The sequence below is a fragment of the Falco rusticolus genome, chromosome 1, assembly GCF_015220075.1.
Source record: "Falco rusticolus isolate bFalRus1 chromosome 1, bFalRus1.pri, whole genome shotgun sequence".
In the NCBI taxonomy this organism is placed as follows: domain Eukaryota; kingdom Metazoa; phylum Chordata; class Aves; order Falconiformes; family Falconidae; genus Falco; species Falco rusticolus.
The window spans coordinates 50,552,366-50,575,019 of NC_051187.1; the positions used below are offsets into that span (position 1 = coordinate 50,552,366).

At 40.6% G+C, this 22,654-nt stretch overlaps 1 protein-coding gene across 7 annotated transcripts in view; it reads left to right on the forward strand.

The window, feature by feature from the left end:
- Positions 1-671: 671 nt before the first annotated feature.
- Positions 672-22,654, forward strand: part of SH3D19 (SH3 domain containing 19) — an 86,504-nt gene continuing 64,521 nt past the window's right edge. The window contains exons 1-3 of one of the 7 annotated variants that reach the window (XM_037378797.1): positions 685-1,068; positions 17,566-17,614; positions 18,444-18,483. Coding sequence is in view for 5 of the 7 variants with exons in the window: in XM_037378757.1 (XP_037234654.1) it covers positions 951-1,068; positions 18,444-18,483 (158 nt within the window). In the remaining 2 variants the exon portion in view is untranslated. Of the gene's footprint in view, positions 1,069-17,565; positions 17,615-18,443; positions 18,484-22,654 lie in introns of all 7 variants that reach the window. The other 6 variants (XM_037378757.1, XM_037378775.1, XM_037378738.1 and 3 more) reach the window with 6 other exon arrangements.

Genomic DNA, 22,654 nt, shown 5'->3' on the forward strand with positions numbered 1-22,654 from the left:
TGTGGTCACATACTTTATTTTTTTACTGTCCCTTATCCACCTGCTCTGAAGCTGAATTTAACTTTCTTATATTTTTTTTTCAGTAGTGCCCAATTCAAAATCATCTGTAAAAACACTTATGACCTGGGTTTACAGTAAACATACAACATGAAGCAGCAATATGATCTCAATTTTAGATACAGGCAACCGAGGCCCTGAAAAAAAATAGTAATTAAAACTAAAACTACAACCGACTTCTAAGTGCCCAGCTTGAACCGCGGCCAGATTTTTCTTATCGCTTCTGTGCTGGAAGAGCGTACCTCACTGGTTTGAAGTGCTCCGTAAGATTACTACTCCTTAAGTCGTTTAAACCACCGCAGCGAGCCCCGCGCCGGGCAACGCGCCCTCCTGGCGGCGGGTGGGAGCGGGCCCCCCGCGGAGCCCCACAGTCTTCCCCGGCGCCGCCCGGGCAGGGCAGGGCAGGGCGGGCCGCCCACCCCGGGCCCCATCGGCACGGCCGGCACCCCCAGCCCCCCGGGCCGCCCGCAGCGACAGCGCTTCCCGCCGCCTCACCCTCGCTGTGAGGGGAGGAAGGCCTGGGAGCCCCTCGCCCCTGTGCCCCTCAGCAGAGGCTGCTGGGGCTGGGTGCCCGCTGCGGCGGAGCGCTGCCCGACCGCCAGGTACCTCCCCCCGCCGCCGCCGCCTCCCCCGCCCCCTTTTGTGGCGGTGCCAGGCGGCCGCCGGGTTTCCTGCTGACGCCGGAGCCGCGGATGGGCAGGCAAGGCCGGCTCCCGCCTCGCCCTCGCTCTCCCCACCGGCCGGAGCGCGGCGGCCCGCGCTGAGAGCTCGCCGGCAGGGGCGGGGGCGGAGAGGGCGCAGGTGCGGGGCAGCCCCGGGGATCACGGGGCCGGGCGGCCGCGCTGAGGGGAGGGTGCCGGCCGCGGGCGGACATGGCAGCCCCCGCTTCTTGAATGCTGTCAGCCGCCCCCCCGCCGCCGATGGCCGAAGCCTGGAGGTTGGAGGAGGACGAGGAGGAGCTGCGGGAGCTGGGCAGGAGGCACCGGCGGGTCGCCCTGAGCTCGGCGGCAGGTGAGGGGCGGGGGCGCGGCGGGCCGTGGCGTCGCTTGCTGTGGGCCGTCCCCGGCCCGGTCCCCGGCTCTGAACCGCTGTGGGGGGCCATGCGGCAGCGCAGCGCGGGCCGGCCCGGCCCGGCGGCTTCACCCCGGCTCGGCTCCGGCTCCGGGGCACCTGAGCCAGGGGCCGGTGAGAGCCACAGGCCTGCAGCCCCCGGGTGCTGTGCCCCACGGCCTCGGGGCCCGAGCCTGCCCCGGCTCCGGCTGCCCACCGGGCATCTCCGGGTGTGTAAGGTGCCGTATCAGGAACTCAGATACGGATTGTTCTTGAAAGTACCCGATGGAGGAGCGTCTGGGTGTCAAAGTTGACCGCGTGTAGCTCCTTTCATGTAGGTGTGGGAGGTAGGCCTGGGCAGGCGGGAAGGCAAGAATCCCTGTGTACGGGAAGGCATGGAGACGGGAGCTTGAGAGCAAGCAGATTGATATGTCTTTATAGAGACTTGAAGGTCACAACAAGCTTTTATTTGAAATGGTGAAATCCGGCAGATCCTGGCAGCAAGATAAAGTAGTTAATTCAGGCATCTTTGTTAACTGAGGGGCAACGTATATATCACCTTTATGTAGTCACTGAGATGTGAATGCAGCATTTTTCTGTCAATGTAAAATCCCCTCCAGAATGAATAATTCCTTTAAGATCTGTTTCCAGAGAAAATCTCAGCCCCACTGCGTATTTAAAATTGAATTCCAAATATTCTGGTTTTTAATTTGATTATAATACAGCCTTAGTTATACAGTGACTTCTACATTTGTGTGGTTTTGCATCTGTTTGAGCAACAAGAAGTGAGTGTCCCCTCGTAGATGACGAAAACAGCGATTTGAGGAATCGCAGAGGAAAATGGCAACAGGCAGGCGCTGTGGCTTCCAGTGACCCTAGCTGTGTCACTGCACCTCTGGGCAGGTGCAGGATTAGCAAGACCCTGTTGAACCCATTGTGGCTTGGCATGTGTGCAGAGTTTTGCTTTGTTTAGAGTAGGGTGCAAGGAAAAAAAAAAAAAAAGTGTTGGTTCCTGTACGGCTTCCTCAATAGCTAAGTGTTCACACTGTGCTGGTTATGATGTCTTGGTTTTTAAAGGTATTTGTTTTGGAGATTTTTATTAGCAAAAAATGTATAATTGGTTCTACAGTTTATGTATGTATATAATCTTTGCCACCTTCTTGTGGAACAGGGCTTGTTCCTGGAGTTTGTCTTTGGCACAGTGCTACTAATCAGTAATAAAAGGCCTGTGTCCTTCTTCTTATTTTTATTATTATTTCATCCTGACAAATCCCCCTTTAAAATGGGCCTGGCACTGTTTACCTTAGTAGCGTAAAGTATGTGTGAATGAATAGTATTCTGCTTTACCCCTTCATCAGCTTTCCATCTGTTTGCAAGACTCCACAGTGGAAAATGGCACAAAGACTCCCAGCCGTGAAAAACACCACCCAAAGTACATGAGTTCACTCTTCCCTTACTTGACAGTTCTCTTACTCCTTTATTTACAAACCTATTGAAAGTAAGCATGGGTTTTTTTCATATAGTATGCAGTTACACTGCCAAAATAATAATGTAAAATAGGTGTTAAATAATGCTGTTGGATATTTTTGCAGGGTTTAAGAAATGTAGTTGCATCTTAGCAGACAGTTAATTTAAGCACTTCAGTCTGTTAAACTAATTGTGAATGCGAGCAACTTAAATTTCTGGTACGTTCTGCTTGTGCGTGAAAGTGCATAAGGGAAGTTGTTTACCTTTGCCCTGCATATACAAGGTGTGTATGCGAAGTGGTAGTTAGAAGCATTTGTGAACTTTCACCTTTCGACTTACTAAACACGCCAGCATATAATTAACACTGTTTTATTGGGGGACCAGAACAGAGGAGAGCATTGAATGAAGAAGTAGTGTTTTCCCTTGAAAGTAGTCACAATTATGCTATGCCGGGTATTGTAGGATGAAGCCAGCTAAACTATACTAACAGCCTGCTGCTGCTAGAGGCATCATCTCTTTTGTGGATGCGCACTTCTGCTCTCTCTGGTGTGTCAGCTCTGCTGCTTGTCCAACCTGTCGGTGAGTAAAGTTACCAAAGTCGTGGTTTGGTGGCAGCCTGGGCTCATCTAGCCGGTGGCTGCTGAGGCTTCTCTTGGAGCCATTGTGCTCACTAGAACCTGCATCAACCTGTTCTGGTGTGTTGGCAAAGCACAGAGATATTTTTCTCGTTCTTTTCAGTGGACAGGAGCCTGCTGATTCAGCTCACTGGAATGGTTTTATGCAGGTTCTGATGGGTGTTGAAGCTGGCACAAGGGAAAGAGTAGGAACATGCAGCTGGAGGGAGTTAAGAAACTGTGTCAGTCAAGAGCTAGTTTGGCTTAGATTGCTGCAAAACTGTTAGAGATCTACTCACGTAAGCTTTTCTTATTTAGTTGGTTGGGTAATTGTTTCGTTGGTTATTTTAGCTGGATTAGGTTGGGGACTTTTTTGTTTATTTAATAAGCTGAAGAGACTTGCTTAAGCAAGGCAAGCACCAGAGCTGATATTAAAGCCCAGAGTGAAAACGTGGAGACATGAGCAGATGATAGGCAGAATCATCCTTGTCCATGGAGTAGTCGTAGACAGCTCAGGTGACTTGTTTGCCTGTTTTTACCCCACCACACGTCATGACGATGGAATTTTCCCTGAAATAAGAAAGTTTTTAATTAGCATGCTCTGAAAAACCTGTGAGAAGATATTAAGCAATTTGAGACTCATCTAATGAAATTATTTTCCCTTTGATAAAACGCTGATTGTTTGATAATTTTTTTATATGCATAGGGGTTTTTAAGTGATAGGGAGAAGAACTAGGATACATTCTTTAAGAAGTGAGAAGAATATAACTAGCTGCACAGGTTCATTAAACTGAATCATCTGGTCACCTGCTGTGGGAAAGGAAGCCAGCCTTGCTGGAAATCTTTAGGGCTTTTTTTTTACTGCAATATAAATAAGTAAAATGACCTGATCGATTTCTACCCTCTTTGTTGCATGTTTTTGTCACATACATTGTTGTTCTGGGAAAAATAAACAACACTGGATTTTTACTGGCTTTTTTAGATTAAAATGTTAGTATTTTTATCTAGTTTGTTTTTAATAAAAGGGAAACAACAACAAAACCTCCAAACAAAAATCCTATTTTTCGATAGACTTCAGTCTAACTCTGGACTTTAATCTGGTGTCCTTTCCTATTTTGACTAGCTTTTTATTCTGTGACTACTGACTAAAATAAGTGTACTTGCAGGAAAGTTTATAGTGAATATAAATCTTAGTTATGAACTGAATTGATTAATTATGTGTCCTTGCTGCGGCATTAGGGCTGAGGAAGTATCTCAGTGTTCTGATGATATCTAAAGTGCACCAGAAATTTTTAACAGATTCAGTATCTGGTTTATTTCACTTTGAATTCTGGTCAGTGTTCCTTGAGAAAGAATAGCCCAGTATGGATGTGGTAGATGTTTCCTTACTTAAAAATAAAATAATATTGCCAAATATAGAAGTCAATAATGAAATCTATTTGAGTTCATAATGAAGAACTATTCTGATTTGTACTTTAATGTGTGGTTAAAAGTGCAGATGGTCAATAATACAAGGAAAGGCTTTGACTTAGTTTAATATTACTCTGTTTTACTTACCACAAATACTTGTCTGTGGTTTGTTCCCACACAGCAGCTGTAAATTTCACACACAAGTTTTGCTATGCTGAGTGAAACATCTTGGGGAGGATGGAGTTGTTTGGTTTCCCACCCCCCTGTCATTTCTGTTTCTCCATAGTATTTCAGATGTTTTCTGGAACTTCTCAACTCCAGTGGGCAATTTTCGATTATAGGTGAAATCATCTATTTTTGGTTGGTTGGTTGACTGAATGCTTTGGGGTTTTGGTTTGTGGTTTTGTTTGTTTGGTTTTTTTTCCAAAACAAGATCTAGATCAGAGTTGGATCAATTTTTTACACTCCCACATCAAACTGGCACTGACTTGTTTTGGAACTTGAGAACAATGAGCTGTATCCAGTGTAACAAATTAAGGTTGAATATTTCACTGCTCAACATGCTGAGAGGTTACGGGGCTACATTTTTGTAGTGTGTCTCATGAAGTTCAGTAAAAATTTGCAGGCATCATAGACTTTTTACAGATCAATGAAGAATTTGGTACAAGAATGCTTAACAGTTGTTCCCATGTTAATGCAAAAGATGTGTTTGGCCTTAAGAAATGAAGAATAAGTAATGTCTTATTAAGAAAATAAGATGGTCTGAAATTCTTCATGAAATTCTGAAGTCTGAGAACGTAATCTGAGTGGTGATGTCCTTTAGGGTTCACTGGATCATGACATGAACATTTTGACCTTAGTGTTTCCCAAGGGGGGCCAGTGACCCTGGAGCAGGAAGAAAGCATGATGAGGAAAAAAGTAGCTCTAAGAGTTGCTGTGTTCTTAAAATATTAACTAGATCTTATAAGAAGCAGAAATATCTGCATCTTTTACAGACAGAAGTCAGCATTGTTTAGCTGGAAACCTATCTGTCTGCATGCCTGTGTCCTTCAGTGCTGATCTGGAAGTTGTTCTGCTTTTCCATAGTGAGAGTAACCATTTATCATCTTATCCAGAGAAGAAAATAAAATAATAATCCAGTAGAGCAGATCAACTGTCTTGAATAAATGCACAAGGTCTATCTATGATCTGCTTGTCTGGCCATGTATACACAAGAAGCCCTTAAAAACAGGACTGAGAGGAGAGTTGGGGGGAGTGGGTGGGAGTGGTTGTTCAGGTGTTTTTATTTAATCAGTTGGCTCACAGGCCTACAAAGTGGTAGAATTGACTGCCAGGTGGGCATCTCTTCCCTCTTTCTCCTGGGATTCAGTCTGTTTTGGGTTTGTAGTCCTGATGGCAGGCTCACGGGCTTCAGTTTTAATAATTGCTTGAGGCACCACTGCAGTAGAACATTTAAAATTCAAAAAGTGCAAATAATGTAATTGTTTTGTAATAATCTCTTAACTGCCAATATGTTGTATCATGTAAGTGTTAAAAAATTACTTGATTATGCTTCTCCCATAGCCTGCTGAAGTTACTGCACACATTCCCATTAAGTTTCATAGTCTTTGAATGTAGTTTGCTTGAGGTAAGTACAAGATACTAACTAAAATGTTTGTAGAAGCTAAATAATGTAGCCTATACGCAGAAATTCACCAACATATCTTGAAATTAAATTGTACTGTCAGTGGCAAGAAAAAAAAACCTGCTTGTAGTTACTTGGCCAAGAGTGTAGACTGAACAGCAAAGAATGTTGTGTCTTCTGAAGAAACAACTCTTCTAAAAATAAAGGCTGCTCCAAGGAAAGCAACTGACTAACTTCTAATAGTCAACAGGGTGATTCCCTAGCCAAGGAAACTGTAGAAGGACACATTATTATTATTATTATTGAAATGGACCTTCTTCATTTAGGTTATAGCCAAAGCCAGGCATAAAAATGTATCATTACGTAAGGAATGGTGTGTTTGTACCAGAGAATAATCTATTGAGTTATGATTGCCAGAAGACCATGTTGTTAACTGTGTTGCAAGCAATCATTTTCTGTCAAGGTAACAAATGATAAATCAAGGCTGTTGCATAAAAAATGGGGATAGTCAGCAAAGGGCAGATTGAGTCATAACCTCATTGCAAGAAGCTTTTACCATAGTGGTTGTTGTTTGCAGATGGGAAAAAAATTAATGTTTGTAAATAAATTTGTGAATGTTTACTTTTGACAGTATAGCCTTCATTTAAAATCTGGAAGCAACAGAGAAGTGGTGTTGACACACTCTCTATTAAAAGTTGATGTAATTCTGCGTGTTTTGTTTCAATCAGTATCTCATACAATACATGCAGTATGAAATGAAATTTTATTTGATAGCACTTAATGGCATTTGACATAAATGTCTTCTGTTGATGCTTATTATCTATAGTGCCTTACATTGAGCATAGTTTAGTTTCTTTGCTTTGATGATTTTGTATTTGTGGCCATGGAAGTGTTGGCTGGAAGGGAGTTCTGCGGTCACCTAGTGCAGTCTTCTGCTTGAAGCAGGACTGTTGCCAAGGCTAGATCCATCTAGCCAAGGCTTTGTCTGGCTGTGTCTTGAAAAGCCTTGGAAAACAGAGGGATTTACAGCCTCTGTGGGTAACTTGCTCCAATGCTGCACTACCTCCTAGTGAAAGAATTTTTCCTCACATTCAACCTGAACCTCCCAAGCCACAGTTGTGATCATTGCCCCTTGTGATATCATCCACTAACACAAGCAAGACTTTGCATTTGGGATCTTTGTTGCTACCCCTCAAGTAGCTGCGTGCTGTTGTTACATAGCTCCTTTGTCTCCTCTGGCGAATTAATGAAGTCCAGCCCCTTCAACCTTCTTGTTGCACAGTCCTGCCTTGCTTATTCAGGTTCTCAAACCATACAAAAATGGGGTGGAAGCACTGGCTTCATTGCTGGCCAAGAGTTTTTTACTTTTCTCTTGAAAAACAGCATGCACCGAAGTTACTGGAACATTCCAACAGCACACTTGGGAAGACAATATATCATCTGTTCATCCGTGGTTTGTGCTTGGCAAGCAAGCATCCTTGCCTTCAGTGAAAGACAAAAATAAGTTTTGCAGGAAAGCACAGATTTAGTGGTTGACGTTGTATGAATTTTGAAAGACACAGGATTGTATGGGTATCGATATTTTTTAATTCACCATCTGATACGGTGCTGTGCTACACGAATTGCTTCAGGTGGTGTTGTAAATTAGCAGAGATTTGCATGGATTGCATGTGTTATCCTAAAAACATCAATTTGACATTCTGCCTTGAGAATTTAGGAGCTTCTTACAGGATTTAATGGAATTCTAAATAAGGTGCTTCAAAGATGAGTTTAATTGGTTTATGAAGTCTCACATATATTACAAAACAAATCTATACCTGCTTTCTATGGCTGTATGTACCTGTATTTGGGTCCAGCTTGAAGGGCTGGATGAAAGCAGGGCTGAAAATCTTCATGCCATAGTAGAAGCTGAATAGAACAGATCTTGCTGTTATATTTTTTCCCCTACTGCTTTTTTTCCCCCCCTAAGCTTTTTAAGAGGTCGTTGTATTTATTTGGTGTGTGAGTCAACAACTCAGTCAGCTTGTTCAGGCCTTTGGAGAAAATGCAGTTGGGTCAGAACGTGCAGAAGATTTCAGATGATTGACGTTGGCACTTCTATAATGAATAGGATGTACTGCCCCAGCCTTTCAGAGCTCTGATAGCCCCAGTGTGCAAACTGAAAAAAACCCATTGAACAAGAATTTTATAGGAACGTCACAGTGGATCACACAAAAGGTTCTTTATCTCAGGTAATCTGTTTCTGACAATTGCCTACAAACTTCTTCAGGAAAGTATGCAAGGAACACCTCCTAGGACTCAAGCTTTATTTGCAAGAGATTCCTTCCCCTCTGCAGTCAATGTGTTAGCAACGTCTTGAGGCTGTATATGAAAGGCCCTGCTAAATCATTGCCAGTGTATTTATCTTTCACAAATTAATCCTTCTTTGAATCCACTTACACTTTGATTTTCAGATCTTATGTAGTAGTAAGGAAGACAATTATTCATTATATAAAATCAATTTGCTACCTTTTACATTCTGGTTAGTATTTTTACTGGGTATTCACTAGTTCTTGAATAGTGATGATAAATCTCTTACTGTTTTGCTTTTTTAATATGTTTTTGGGCATGGTGATTTACACCTAGGTAAGTTTTCAAGCATTGTGAAATGTGGAAATGCTGCAAAGGGGTGTCTGATCCATTCTCTGTATAGACAGAATACTGTCTGCATAAAAGAAGCCATTTGATTTTTTTCTTCAGCTATAACATTTTGCTTCTATTTATAAGATATAAGCTAAAATTGATACCAGTTTTTTTCTTAAGGTGATAAATTTGTATTCATCGTGCACTCTGTCTTGCATTAAAACCTAAGTGCTCAGTATCACAGGTCTGCCCATGAAAATTGATTCAGGTTGTGTTCATCTGTGCTAAATCATTTACAAGAATTTTTGAGTGTACAGTGTACTGTGATGTTGTTCATTATTAAAATACTGTTGGCTTATACTGTTGGAGTGGTGGCACATAAACACCTGGAAACAAGCTTAGCATTTTGAGAACTTTCTCATAATAAATTGCTCCATCAATGTGCTGTATTCATTTTATAACTGTCTGGACTGTAAATCTAGGGTTGCAGAAACGAAGAGAAATGTGGGACTTGGGACTGAAGTCAAAGTTTTGGAAAAAATATCTCTCCTTCTACCTAGTACTTCGAAAATGGCATTGTCAAGTGTCACGGTTTATCTGATGGCAAATGCTGTAAGCTTTGTCATTTGTCATAAGCTTCTCAGCCTTTGCAAGTATATCTGATGAAACACCCAGTGGTCTCCAGACAGGAATGATGAAGTTCACCTAAGAATGGAGTTCCTGAGGGTGGGACACCAGCCCTAGTCTACCATGCCTGTTGTTTAAGCAGGTCAAGACAGTGCTTGGAAGAGTGTCGCTACCAGTGTGGGACAGGTATCACTGAATGATGAGATGGGATAATGCTGCAGACCTCATGTATCCAGCGCTTATGGGTATAACTTCATAATGAAAAAATCTGTTTTTCTGTACTGGTGTGCAAAGCTTCCTGTAGATCACCAGTATCATCTCTGGGAAATGCGTGGTAGCTGCTGCCGTGACATTAGCACGCTACGTTTCTCTAATTGCTGTCCACTAGCTTGATGTTGGCAGATGCATTATCAAGAACTGTGCAATCAAGGTGTGTTGTTACGGAATTTTACTGTTGGCATCATAGCAACAGAGGCTGGATGCCTGACAGGATCTGTAGGCCTTTTTGATGTGTGCATTCGAGTGGTAAGAGGAGAGGTCTGGGAGTACATGAGAGGAGAGATGTTTCTCCAAGGTACATATGATTACTGGTCAGGATGGCTTCAAGGACCAAAGGGCACACGTATGCAGATTTACATGCACATGTTACACCAGTAGTGAAGGAGTCTGAGGTACCTTAAAGGGGATTTGGTAGGCGTTGGAGTAGATGTGGGTAAACTCACTTCATACCTCAGTAAAATGTCTTCAGAATGGCAGTGACTCACATCTTAAAAAAATGAATTTTTGATGCTGATCTCTGTTATCAAATAATATGCATTAAACCAGACACATTTCAAGAACAGGCAGGTGCTGGGCTTCCTGTTCTGTGGCATGCTAGCTTAGAGTTGTACAACTTTTAAACATGTACTCAAAGGTAATGGATCAGGGTTAACTCAGGTTGCAACAATTTATTGACATAAACCAACGTTATTAAACAAATAAATTTTTTACACCTTTAAATTAATCCCTTCTGTAATGTTTCTAGATCTTGTAATCTTTGTTTTGCAATAGAGTGCAAGAGACCTTTTTTGGAATAATCCATTTAGTGGTACTTAAAAATCCAATACACGTGAGAAGCAACTGTTACTCCCCACACACACACCCCTGAATTTTTTATTTCTGTGTGAATGTTGGGCCAAATTACTGATATCACCAAAGGAAAATTGTTAAGAGGCTAGTTTCAAATGAATGTACTTCTATAGAAAATTGGTAATTGCAACAAAGTTTATCTGAGGTTTAAGAATGTTGTCCTGTTAAGTGACTTTATGTGAACTGGGTAAACAACTTGGGGATTCTTTCATCATAAAGTGACAAGGGACCACAAAATATTCCAAGAACAAGCTTTTGAGTATTTCAGTAGTGTCTTTAGATAAATATTATTTATTTGCCTGGTACATTTCTTCTGTTTTTAGAGGGGTTATTCTTTTATGGTTGAGTATGTTACAGTCTTTTATTTTGAGTAGTAATTTTTGTGTCATTTCATCGTCCCTAGTCTCCAGATTCCTCCCAAAGTGCAGACCTGTGCACTTACTTGCACTCACCATAATATCTTAATTCCTAAATTGGAAGCAGTGTCATCTCTATTGCAGTCAGTGGTTTCACAAGATGAAATAATCAAGGAAGGTTTTTCTTGTTTGTTTTAAAGCTGAATTAGTTTCCTATGATACAGGAGTGGGAGTATCTTCTTCTGAATTGCTCTTCAGCACTTTAGTGTGAACCCAGGTTTCACCCACATTAAATAATACTTAACTTCCAAGTGCACAATGCGTAAGATTACACTGGAGATATTTGTTGTGGAGGTTTGCCATCTCAACAATAAAAAACATACTGTTTTGAATAAACAAATTCAGAAAACTTCTAATTGTCCAATGGGAGAGGATGGTTGGGTTGGCAGGGAGGGTGGGAAGGGTGAAATTTGTGAAGTGTTTTAAATCAAAAAATTAATATTCTTACTATATAGCATAGTAGATGGCGATTCCATCTTTTGAAAATAAAAAAAGTAGGGTGTGATTTCTTGAAAAATTCAAATTATTATCTGAGATGTATACAACAAAGGCTGTTTCTACAACACATGGTTTTGTACTGTGTAGGTCAAAGTAAGTTGCTTAAGTGGTGGAAGTGATATTCCCTGAAGTCATAGCCTCAAATTATCCTGCCTGTGGCCAGGAACGCACAAGTTCAGGAAACTGTTGTTCAACAGAAAAAAATCCAAAACAAACAAGCCAAATGTCCCTGTAGAAAACAAAGAAAACTGTTCTTTTTATTTTATTTTTAGAAATCCTTTTATCATGATCATTTTTGCCACCCAAGAGCAATATTTCTCTGTGCATATCTTGGGTCTCTAGGCATGGAGTATGTCCCTAATTAGCGTGGTAAGGGGCGTGTTGTGACAGGTAATTACACCTCTGCCAGCATGTTCAAAGCTGTTTTTTTGGTGCTGGATGTGCTGGTTCACAAGCAGGGAAAGCCCCTGAGGAGAAAAATAATCGAATATGTATGTTCTTGCATATCGTGTATGAATATGGTGTAAAGATGATCTGTTAATGCAGTGTAAGAACCGCCAGTTTATTCACACATGGCTAACTATTGCGTTTATTGTGTGTTGTGTATCAGCACCCTATGGCAGGCAGTCATACCATAAGACTGAGCTCTCTTCAGTTGAGGAATATGCAGAGCCTCTACAGGCATGCTGAATCTCTGATTTGGGAAGAAAAAGATCTTGGAAGATAATTTCCTTTTACCGGCAATCAACAAGTTGAGTTAATTGGTATTTTCCTCATGAAAGTATAAAAAAAAATTAGTAGAAGGACTCATCCTGAGTAGTTCCCGCTGTGATTCTGGTGGTGTGTGGATACCTACGTCTGCTTGTACCTGAAGTACATGGTCTTAAGAATTACATTGCACTGATCAGCTGGGATGTCTCATATGAAGATGTGGGGATTTGTACTTTCGGGAGTTGCTAATTTCTTGAAAAAAGAGCTTTAGAAAAACCTGTATCCTAAATGTCCTTCTTACACAAGTGTGTTAGAAGGTAGAAGTGCGGCAGCATATGCACATGCGGTGTATATTTGATTGCTTATATACTTTGTCTATCATTCATGGTCTGAGAAGAGAACTAGTTCCTGAGGCTGGGTTTGGTCTGGGTTCTTGAAACATGGAGTTTTTTGAGAAGCGATGAGCGCTTATACAGTCTGTTTCCTTTACTCTCATTTCTGCATCAGCCTCGCTGGCACGTCTGTTCACATTGATGCACGTACACTTTTGCTGTTGCAATGTAGGAATGCTCCAATGCACAGGAGCAAGAACGAGGGTGTGGAAGTTCAGAGTCACAAAAATTAAATCAGCAGCAAATGTAGCACTGGCAAATGTGGCCTCTGTTGTCCAGTAAATCCTTTTTTCGTTTACAGATTGAAAAAGTGCACAAAAGGCTTCAAAAGTGACTATAGTTTATTGTTTATCTCTTTAGCAAGTTAAAGAATATGGTCTTTGGATAATTACAAGCTTTATGGTTGTCAGTAGGTTTCAATGTTAAATAATCACAGAAGTTCAATGCATTTTTAGGTATGTGTTGGGATCTTCCTTTTACCGCCACCACCCCCCTGCAATATATCAGTCATGCTTAAGAGCAGGGGAAAAAAGCATTACTCCCAAGTATAATAAGCTGCAGGAATGCTGTGTGCTTACAAGACTCGGTTACTGCTTAGTATTAAAACTGACAAGGCTGTTGTCATTTCATTTGGAGAGGTTATAATGTATGTTCTTTCCCCGCAATGTACTGTGCTGGAATTAAGCAACATACTGTAGAATTTCAAGCAAATATAAAAACTTTGCTTTTGTAATTACAGACTTCAAGCGTGTCTGGTTTTGTGGCCTTCTGGAGTAAAGGGAAAACTATACGTAAACTAAATGAAAAAAGTTTCTTTCAGGCCTCTTATTAATCTCTCCTTGAGCCTTCTGCCTTTTGAACAACTCCCTCTCTGCTGTTACAATACTAAAATACATAAATAAATGTTCAGTTTTACCGATTTTGTTGTATACCAGTTCCTAATGAAATTGAGTGAAATTTATAGTGGATTCTATATAGTGGAATTAATTTGTATTGTTCTGACTCCTTACTTGAGAGAAGTGCTGAAAAGAAGGAAGAGTCCCTGTGAAGCCACAGCGTGCCTTAACAGAATGGAGGACAAAAAGATTGCAATATCGATGGCAGTTACTGTTTATCTCTGTGCAAATAAAGCAACCAGCATTGAAAATCCTGCACAAATGCAGACCTTTTCCCAGAAAATGTGCAGTTTAGTTTGAGTGAGGGCCCGATGTACATTGGCAATTTGAAATGGAAATTTGGGGCTCTTGTCTAATGTGGCTGGCTAATGGGGGACTGTTGCACCATTTAGGTGTGATCAGCTGGGTAATAGTTAAGATACATGTTACTAACATAATGCTCGGAGCCATCGCATTTCTACATGGTGCCTTTTGTAAAGCTGCTGCATCAGTCTTGGCATCTAGGTTTATTAAGGACTGGGTGCTTAGGAAAGTATTAATGCATTCAGATTAGGGCAAGTTGTATAGCCTCTTTCACCAATTGCCTATTCTGAGAATATGACCTCTCCGTATATTTTGTGTTTTGGTGTTGTCAGCACTGCTTAAGAGCCCACTGTTCCCGTTGCTTGGTTTATCTAGAGGTTTGCCATTGTTACAGAAGTATTGTTATAAGCATCTCGGGCTACTTTTCATTAAGCAACCACTGCTGTGCTATCAGGGGCCGAAGACAAGAGAGATGGAGACAGCTGGTTGCTCTAACTACATCTTCCCCAGGAGTGTTGCGATGTCCTGCTCCCTCTGGTGGCTGCTCAATTCAAGACCCATAATTAAGGTGAAAAATACAGTATTGCCGAGAAACGGGAATGGTATGTGCCCACTTTTACTCCCTTTACTCAATTCAGCCTTGAAAAGAGATCAAGCTGTGGGATGGGATTAAGAGTTGGAAGTTACCTACTTCAGGAGATAATTGAATTGGGATTTCCCTAGTAGCTTTGCAGGTTTGAAGCGGCAGAATGGGTGTTAACTTTCCATTCATTTTTTTTCAACAGCACTTCATGTTTATACTTAAATTTTTTTCTAGTGAGCGAACACTTTTCGGTTGAAGTTACTCTTAGCAACAAGATACTTTGAAGAAGCTTGCAAAATAAACAGAGAAAAACAATGGCTCTGTTTGGTGTGAGTTGCCTTTTTCCTTTTCTTTGTCTTTCTGAGACAAGAGTGGATGCCTTAAAAGCCGTTGTTTTCTGCTTTGGTGGTCTTTTTGGCAAAAAAAAAATTAAGCTATTCTGAGTTTGTGGAGTTAAGTGAAATAATGTTGAGCCAGTTATTTTTCTCCTGATGATTACGTTTATGTTTTCCTTGAGAAGAAAAATTGTTCGGCCATGTTAAAGGCAATCAAAAAAGATAATTTTCCCATGCTTGGAGGGCAAGAGAATCACCAGTTAAAGCAACCTGACCCTTTCTAAAAGCAACTGAAACACAGCATTTCTGTCTGCCTTCTATCTTTGAATGCTGCAAAAAGGCATGATGTGTCCATGCTATTGATGAAATATACGCAGCACGATTTTGTAAATAAACACTAGATTTGCCAGGCAGTTGTAGTATGAATAGCAGACCTTTATGTCCTGATGTTTTCCTTGACTCTTCCGCAGTGCTTAAAACTTGGCACTAGTCTTCCCAACCTCAACCAGGAGGCTCTGAAGATTTCCACCTCATCTGCTCCACCTGCCAGCTCCTTGATTCCTTGTTCTTTACGCTGCTGCTGAACAAAGATGATATTTCTCCCGCACTGGGTGTATTTGTATAAGGGCAGCAAAGGTTTTGTGAGGAGTGGATACTAGTGAAGAAAATCTTTTAAAGTATGGGCTGCAGGAGGTTGGAGGATGATCAGTTCTTACGGACTGTGAGACTGCAAGTAACTGGCTGTGCAAATTGTGGATTGGAGGACAGGCAGAAAGAACTTTCTTCTGCTGGCAGAAAACCCACCCATGTGGTGTGTCTCTGTGCTATCTGAACTAGCTGGCAAAATCTGCTATAGTAAAATTAGAATGATGAGAGCACCACACAACCTCTGGGGTAGTTGTTGGTAAATCGAGAACAGGTCTGCTGTGCTAGCACAATGCCTGAACTACACACTGTTCTCTGTCAGGTTAGGGAGATGATGCTGATTTTCAAGAACAGTTCATTAACCAAAATAAACTTAGAATCAAACAATCCAGTTCTGTAGCTTATGAGTACTAGCTGCTTAGGAGTTCCTAGCCTTTTTGACTACAGCTATATACACGGTATTATTTTAGCAACACAAGGATAGAGAGACCAGTACTGCTGTCTCATCCCTGGAAGCTTATGTCTGGAGGGTAGTGCTGGTCACTGGAAATTAAGTTTTTTCCTGTAAATTTCCCATGCCAGAATGCGGACTGCCCTGTTTGTTCATCGTGCGTGTTAGTCCAGCAAACATTCAGTGATTGCTTTAATCTGACATGTAGTTTTGGCTTCCAGACTTTAGAACTGAAGGATACAGAGTATTGTGCTAGAAATACCCTGTCTTGTCTTGTCCTGTGCTGTTTTATAGCAATTTATGTCTTTGATATAGAGGAAAATCTGTAGTGCAGGTTTTGATTTTCAGATCTTTGCATCTGTACAGTCTTCTTGCTTATTTCTGTTAGAAAAGTTTACAAAGCAGTCTCTCGGTTGTTGCGGTAAAACGTATAGAGTAAAAGCTGTGGGTACGCACTTTTGTGACCCAACTTTTGCAAGCCAAGGATTTGCCTGCAGAATGCAGGAACGGGATCTGCAGGTGTGTGTGTGTAAATGTAGTGTGTGTGTATATAAAAAACCAACCAAACAAAATGGCCTGTTTCTTCTGGGCTTTCATATTCTAGAGGTGTGTGATATTATTTGAATGGGTGCTTGTGCATAATGGCAAAACCAACATCTAGAATTGCAAAATTTAAGCACTAAATTGAAAGATTCAACTCCTTGATTCTCTTGTTACGTTTGATACTAAATCAAATTTCAAAGATGAAGTTCACAATAACCTTAAACAGGTGCGGGTTTTATTTCGACTTTGAAATGCTAACTGTGTGCTTGTAGGATTGTATTTCCCTTTGGTCTTCTTAGTAAGACCAGTGTACATGTGGATGATGTGCTTTCACTAGGTTTAGCAGTAAATAAAATGTGTAAAAAACAAAGGTAATGTTTCCTGCTTCAACATTTCAATAAAACCAAAGGGGAAAGGGAATTGCTCTGATTTCCGGAATGAGCAGGTTGCAGCAGCGCAGCTGGGCTGTGGTGGATCTGCTGACTGGATGTGATCTGAGGGGGAGAGCTCTCAGACACTGTGTTTACATGTGCTCCAACTCTTTTTTTTTTTTTTTTTTTTTTTTTTTCTCACTAGTTTATTCACACGATCTCTTTAGAAGCAGGAAGGTTTTGTCTGAGTACTGTTAGATTGGTGCTATGTACATAACGGGGAACACTGATAACAAGCGACAGATGGCAAGCAGATTTCAGTAGGAAGTCCTGCCTTATTTTTTTCTGTGCTCACAGGTAAGGAGGTTACATGAACAAACGATAAAGATGGAAGGAGCCTTTGTGTGTTTGAACAACTGTTGCTGCAACTGGTTTGAGCTATACCATGCTGTTTCTAGCTAACAGAGTAGCACACGGTGCGATGAAATGGAGATTGCTGTGAGTCAGAAACACAATAAATTATACGCTCTGGCTATGACAGCTCAGTAGGAGCGCCTGTGGATGGAAAAAACATTAGATACTTTTTTGAGCACTGCTGACATGCTCTTGTTCTTCTGTACAAGACAAGTTCTTCAGTGAAGTGTTTACTAACACAGGAAAATAGCTTTCTGTTTAAAATACACACAGGTGGAATCGGAAGTAAAATTACTGTGGTCTTTGGTGATTATGTATAGCTGTAAGAATTTCTTTCTAATTGCATAGTGGATCTTTCTGTAATAAATGAATAAAAACACATCTAATTTTAGAATATATGTATTTTAGGAGGACACAAATCTCAACTGCTTCTTTCAGGTAGTTCCAAAGTCACACGGTAAGAGATACTCTGGACTTAAGAGTATAACCGCTAATATGTGAATTCTAATAACACAACACAGTGGATATTTTGTAATGCTTATATGATAATCTTAACTCTTAGGATAAATATTTTATACTTTCTTTGAATATCAGAGCTTTCAAAATTAAAAACTTTTAGAAATTTATCTGGAGATGGCTTTAGCAACTGATAAATTGTTCATCAAAAGAAGTTCACCTGAGTTGATAAGATAATACTGTGAAGATTTTTATTTGTGGGTCACTGTCATTAGTGCAAATAAGCTACTTGAAATACAAGATAAACAAAACCCTTTCTAAAAACACAGGAAGATTCAGTATCTAGAACACCCAGAAGTCGAAGAGTTAATGATGGGGCTGCACTGGATTCAGTGTATTTGCAGATGTTGCTGCAACCAACTGCTGATTTTTCTCCCATCCTGTCAGGGAACTCTGCCAGCCATGATTCATGGAATGATTTTTTTGCGCTGAGTAATCTGTGGTTTTTCTTTTTTCCTCTTCCTTCTCCCTTATTTTTACCCTAAACTAAAGTCCTATTCATTTCAGCTAGAGGGAGGGGAAAGTTCCACAGCATTAATACAAAACATTAAATACACTGTGTTTTGAGTAGAGCAATTTTAACAAACGTTAAATTTGCAGTAATTTTACTTGATCTTAGGTAGAGTAATTCAGTGCAGAAAAACTTTTATAACAGAACCAACTTTTGGTTTTGCTAGTCATACAGTGTCACATTTCTTTTAAGACTTCTGTACTAGTATCGCTAAAGAACTTCCAACTTTTGTGCTGATACTATGCCTCCTTTCTCACAGATCGCTCTGAAAGAAATAAACCAGACTGCCGCTCTTCAGGGTAAGAACCATATTTCTATATTTATTCTTCCCTTCTTTTCCTTTTTTTCCTTATTTTTTTCCTTTTATGGGATGAACTAGGAAATTAGCCAGAAAACTAAAAATGCCATTCTTCTGCTTCTCTGTTTTGGTAATGAAATACCAAAATAACTGTGTTAAAGGTAGTTGGTTTATATTCCTCATGGGCAAAATTTTGCAAGGAATTAACAGGGGTTACTACACTGTAATTGTATGCGCTTAAAATCCAGGGGCTTGTTTATGTATCACGTACAGCATTGTTCGGTAAAACTGTGGTTTAAGATAAGAAGTCTTCTTGACTTTTATTTCTTTGGACTGTTTGCTTCTGTAGCAATATAATAATTCTTAGTTCATTAAAGAATAGCAATACTTTGTTATTTATTCCATTAAGTCTGATCCCATCATACCTAATGTTTCAAAACTGAGACAAAACATTTTGTGTTTATTTAGAATTTCCATCAGCAATTGCCATGAACTTCTAAGCCATTGATTTGCAAGGCCACATTTTCCCTTAAGCTTCTGAATATTCCATAGTTCTCCTTCTTATCGTCTCTTTCTATTTTGCCTTCTTTCCACACTCTCCCTCTCAGTTCTCCACCAGGGAATAGGATCTTGTCCATATCCTGTGCTAGGTAATGGGATTTTAATGAAGTAAAATGATAGAGCAGACCAGCTAACACTGGCTTTCCCAGTCCTTTGCGAAAAGCCTTTTCACAGGATGCCCCTGGTGTCCAGCCTTCTGATATGACAGGACCTTTTCATTTGATTTTTACAGTCTGATTTTTTTTTTTAATCACATTTTTACAGTACAGTGGGGTAGCTTTTATAGCTAGAAGAACAGAGGGAACTATAGCCTCTTCTTATAGCACAGCTGATGTCTTGTATCTGCCGTGTGACGTGATGGAGGAGAGGATGCTTTTCCCTTCCCTCTCATATCCGCAACAGCGCTATAGCTGTTTCCAGCATTGTGTTTAAGTTGCAGGGGAGTATTACCTTTGTCCTTGATTACTTATATCTATTTAAAGCATCGATCACTGTTTTCTTTTATAATTAAAACTACTTAACTTTTTTCTTAAAATGATGCAGTTACAGTCTACATGTTTGAACTTCTATTAGATCATGTTGTATTACAATGGTTTCAAATAAATCCAAGCCATTATCAAAAGGAAAGCTAACTTTATCAAAATGTTTAGTTTAAGGTTGAAACAGTTTCATCTGTGCCCCCTTCTTCTGGCTGGTCCTTCCCACCAGTACCTTTTTGCTCTGGAGTGTATTTTACAGGTTGAAATTTGGAACCAAAACCAAAATAAAACTTTAGATTTTTTTCATGAAATTGGGAATTCAAATGTGGACCCGCCCTGACAATAAAACACTGCCATATGTTGTCTGGGTTACAGTTTTCAAATTTTCAAGTGGAAAGTACAGAGAAATTAACAGTATAATATAGGTTGCTCATAATGTTGAGAAAAATGCAGCTTTTGGTAGTCTTTCATTCCTGTCAGTAGTTCATGTGCTTTCTAACAGGATCTTACATATCTTCTGCACCCTTCTCAGTTTTGTTGGCCATTGTGTCATGACAGAGCTGCTTTCCAGGATGAGCTATGAGGAAGAAAAGTCATTGTTTAAAGGGTAGCGTGGTTTTGTGCATGTCTCGCTGCTGCTTCTAGGCTAGAGCAGGAGCAGCCTCCTTACTTAGATGATGTACTTTGCTAATTGATACTGCTACACTCTTCGGTTCATCTCTAATTATAGTTGAAAGCATAATCCTGTGGTGACAAATTGCTGGGTGAGATTCTTATCTCCAGTCTGGGCATATCACACCTGGGAAGGGAGCTGCAGCCACGTGACCAGAGCCCCTTGCTGTAATAACTGAGGGAAAACTAAAGAAAGAAGTACGGAAGACTTAATTGAAGTGAAAGCACACTTCTCTTCTAACATGGGCAGCCCTTCAGAGCTGTTTGAGTTCTGCTGGGGACTGTTTTATGGCTTATGCCATTTTATGATGAGCTGCCACACCCATGACGCTGTCCTCTCTGGAGGTAGTTCATGACAAGGGAAGGAGAAAATGCAGTGGCTCAAAGGCATCTTGTCTCCTTTTTCCTTAGGCTGCATGTTCTGGTATGCATCTCTTAAAAATGTGACATACCATCCTTCTCATAACCTAAAGTGGAATAGAAATGACCCTGCATATCTTTGTACTTGGACTCAAAGTCTAACAGCAGTAATTTCTGCACTAGGATTACTATAAAACAATGTACATATGTATATACGTATATAAAATAATGGAGGTGGACATGGGGGTACTAGCTGACCAGATGAAGACATATGTAGTGAGCCTTAAGAAAGGTAGATATCCTAACATGAAATAGTGGGCGTAGATGTTTCCAAAAGAGAGCCAGAGAAGTGTATTATTTCATACAAAGCCCTGGTGAGATCTTGCCTGGAAGTCTGTCCAGTCTAATCACAAATGTGGAACACTGGGATAAGAAGAGACAAAAAAGTGCCCAACCACCACCCACCTCTTCCTCAGGCTGTTTAAGGTTAAGTTTTAGTCTGGAATGTGAGCAGCTTAAAAAGATGACATGACAGTATTCCTTGTGATTGCAGGAGTCTCAAGCTTGTCCCTTCCAACATCATGATTTTAAATATTTCTGTGTCTGTGTATTTCTGCATCAGCTTGTGTTTGAGCCTTTGCAGTTTTAGGGATGAAGAGCTCATATACAATGAAACAGGAACAGTTTTAAAACTGAGCTCAGACATAATTCATTTGCAATAAGAAGCATATAAAAACTGTTCTAGATAGAACAATATATAAATGGTGTTTAATATAGTTCCTTTTATAAGATGATGCCATTTAGATATTGCAGGGTGAAACATTTATAGTGGTGTCGTGGTTTGACCCTGGCTGGCAACCAAGCACCACATAGCCACTCGCTCGCTCCCCCCCACCCAGAGGGGTGGGGAGGAGAATCTCAAAGGAATGTAAAATTTAAGAGTTGAGATAAGAACAATTTAATAATTGAAACATAATAAAAATGAAAGAACAACAATAATAATAACAGTTACAGTGAAAGGCAGGGGGGGAAGGATAAAATCCAAAGGGAAGGGGAGAAAGCAAAACAAGTGATGCACAGTACAACTGCTCACCACCCACTGACCAATGCCCAGCCAGTCCCTGAGCAACGATCCCCAGGCCCCAGCTAACCCCCCAAGTTTATATACCAAGCATGACATCCCACTGTATGGAATATCCCTTTGGCCAGTTCAGGTCAGCTGCCCTGGCTGTGTCCCCTTCCTATTTCTTGTGCCCCTCCAGCCCTCTCGCAGGGCCCAAGGAACTGAAAAGTCCTTGGCTTAGTATAAATATTACCTAGCAACAACTAAAAACATCAGTTCATTATCAACATTGTTCTCACATCAGAGCCAAAACACAGCACTGTACTAGCTACTAAGAAGAAAATTAACTCCATCACAGCTGAAACCAGGACAAGTGGTATCAGGAACTCTGACAAATATTCTGGTTTTCTTACTAGCTTATCAAATGTTTAGTATGGGAGAAATCCTACAGGAAGATGGAGTATTGTGGGTGGTAATACTGGGTTCTAACATGACACTAGGAAGAAATTTGGGGAGTGGATGAACCAAAGACCATAGGTAAGAAAGAAACAGATACTAGGTAATGCTTACAAAATCTGCATTACTACACTGTCTTTTGCCTCTTCTGGCAATTAGCAACCATCTCTCATGCAGAAGAGTTTAGATTAAGTGAGGAGTAACAGAACAGGGCTTGTGGATATCCTTTTCATGTACCACTCTGAACTGACTTTTTTTTTTTTTTAATGTTAGCACATTAGTAAGATCAAAACAATCTTCCCTGAATCCAAATAATACCTATTGCTAAGTGAAATTTTTGTCAAGAGACATTTAATTTCATGACCTAATGTTAACCATCCTTCAACTGTTTTATTTCAGACAGTATTAAAAATAGCCTGTACTGGCAACAGTGATCTGTATTTATCAATATTTCTTGGTTTTACTGTCAGGTCACACACTGTTGGTTCTGGTAGCTTCAGGTCATGCATTGCTGTAACACCGCACAATTCTACAATAGAAGTGGACCTTTTAGTCCTATGACTAAATGTTTTCAAACTGAA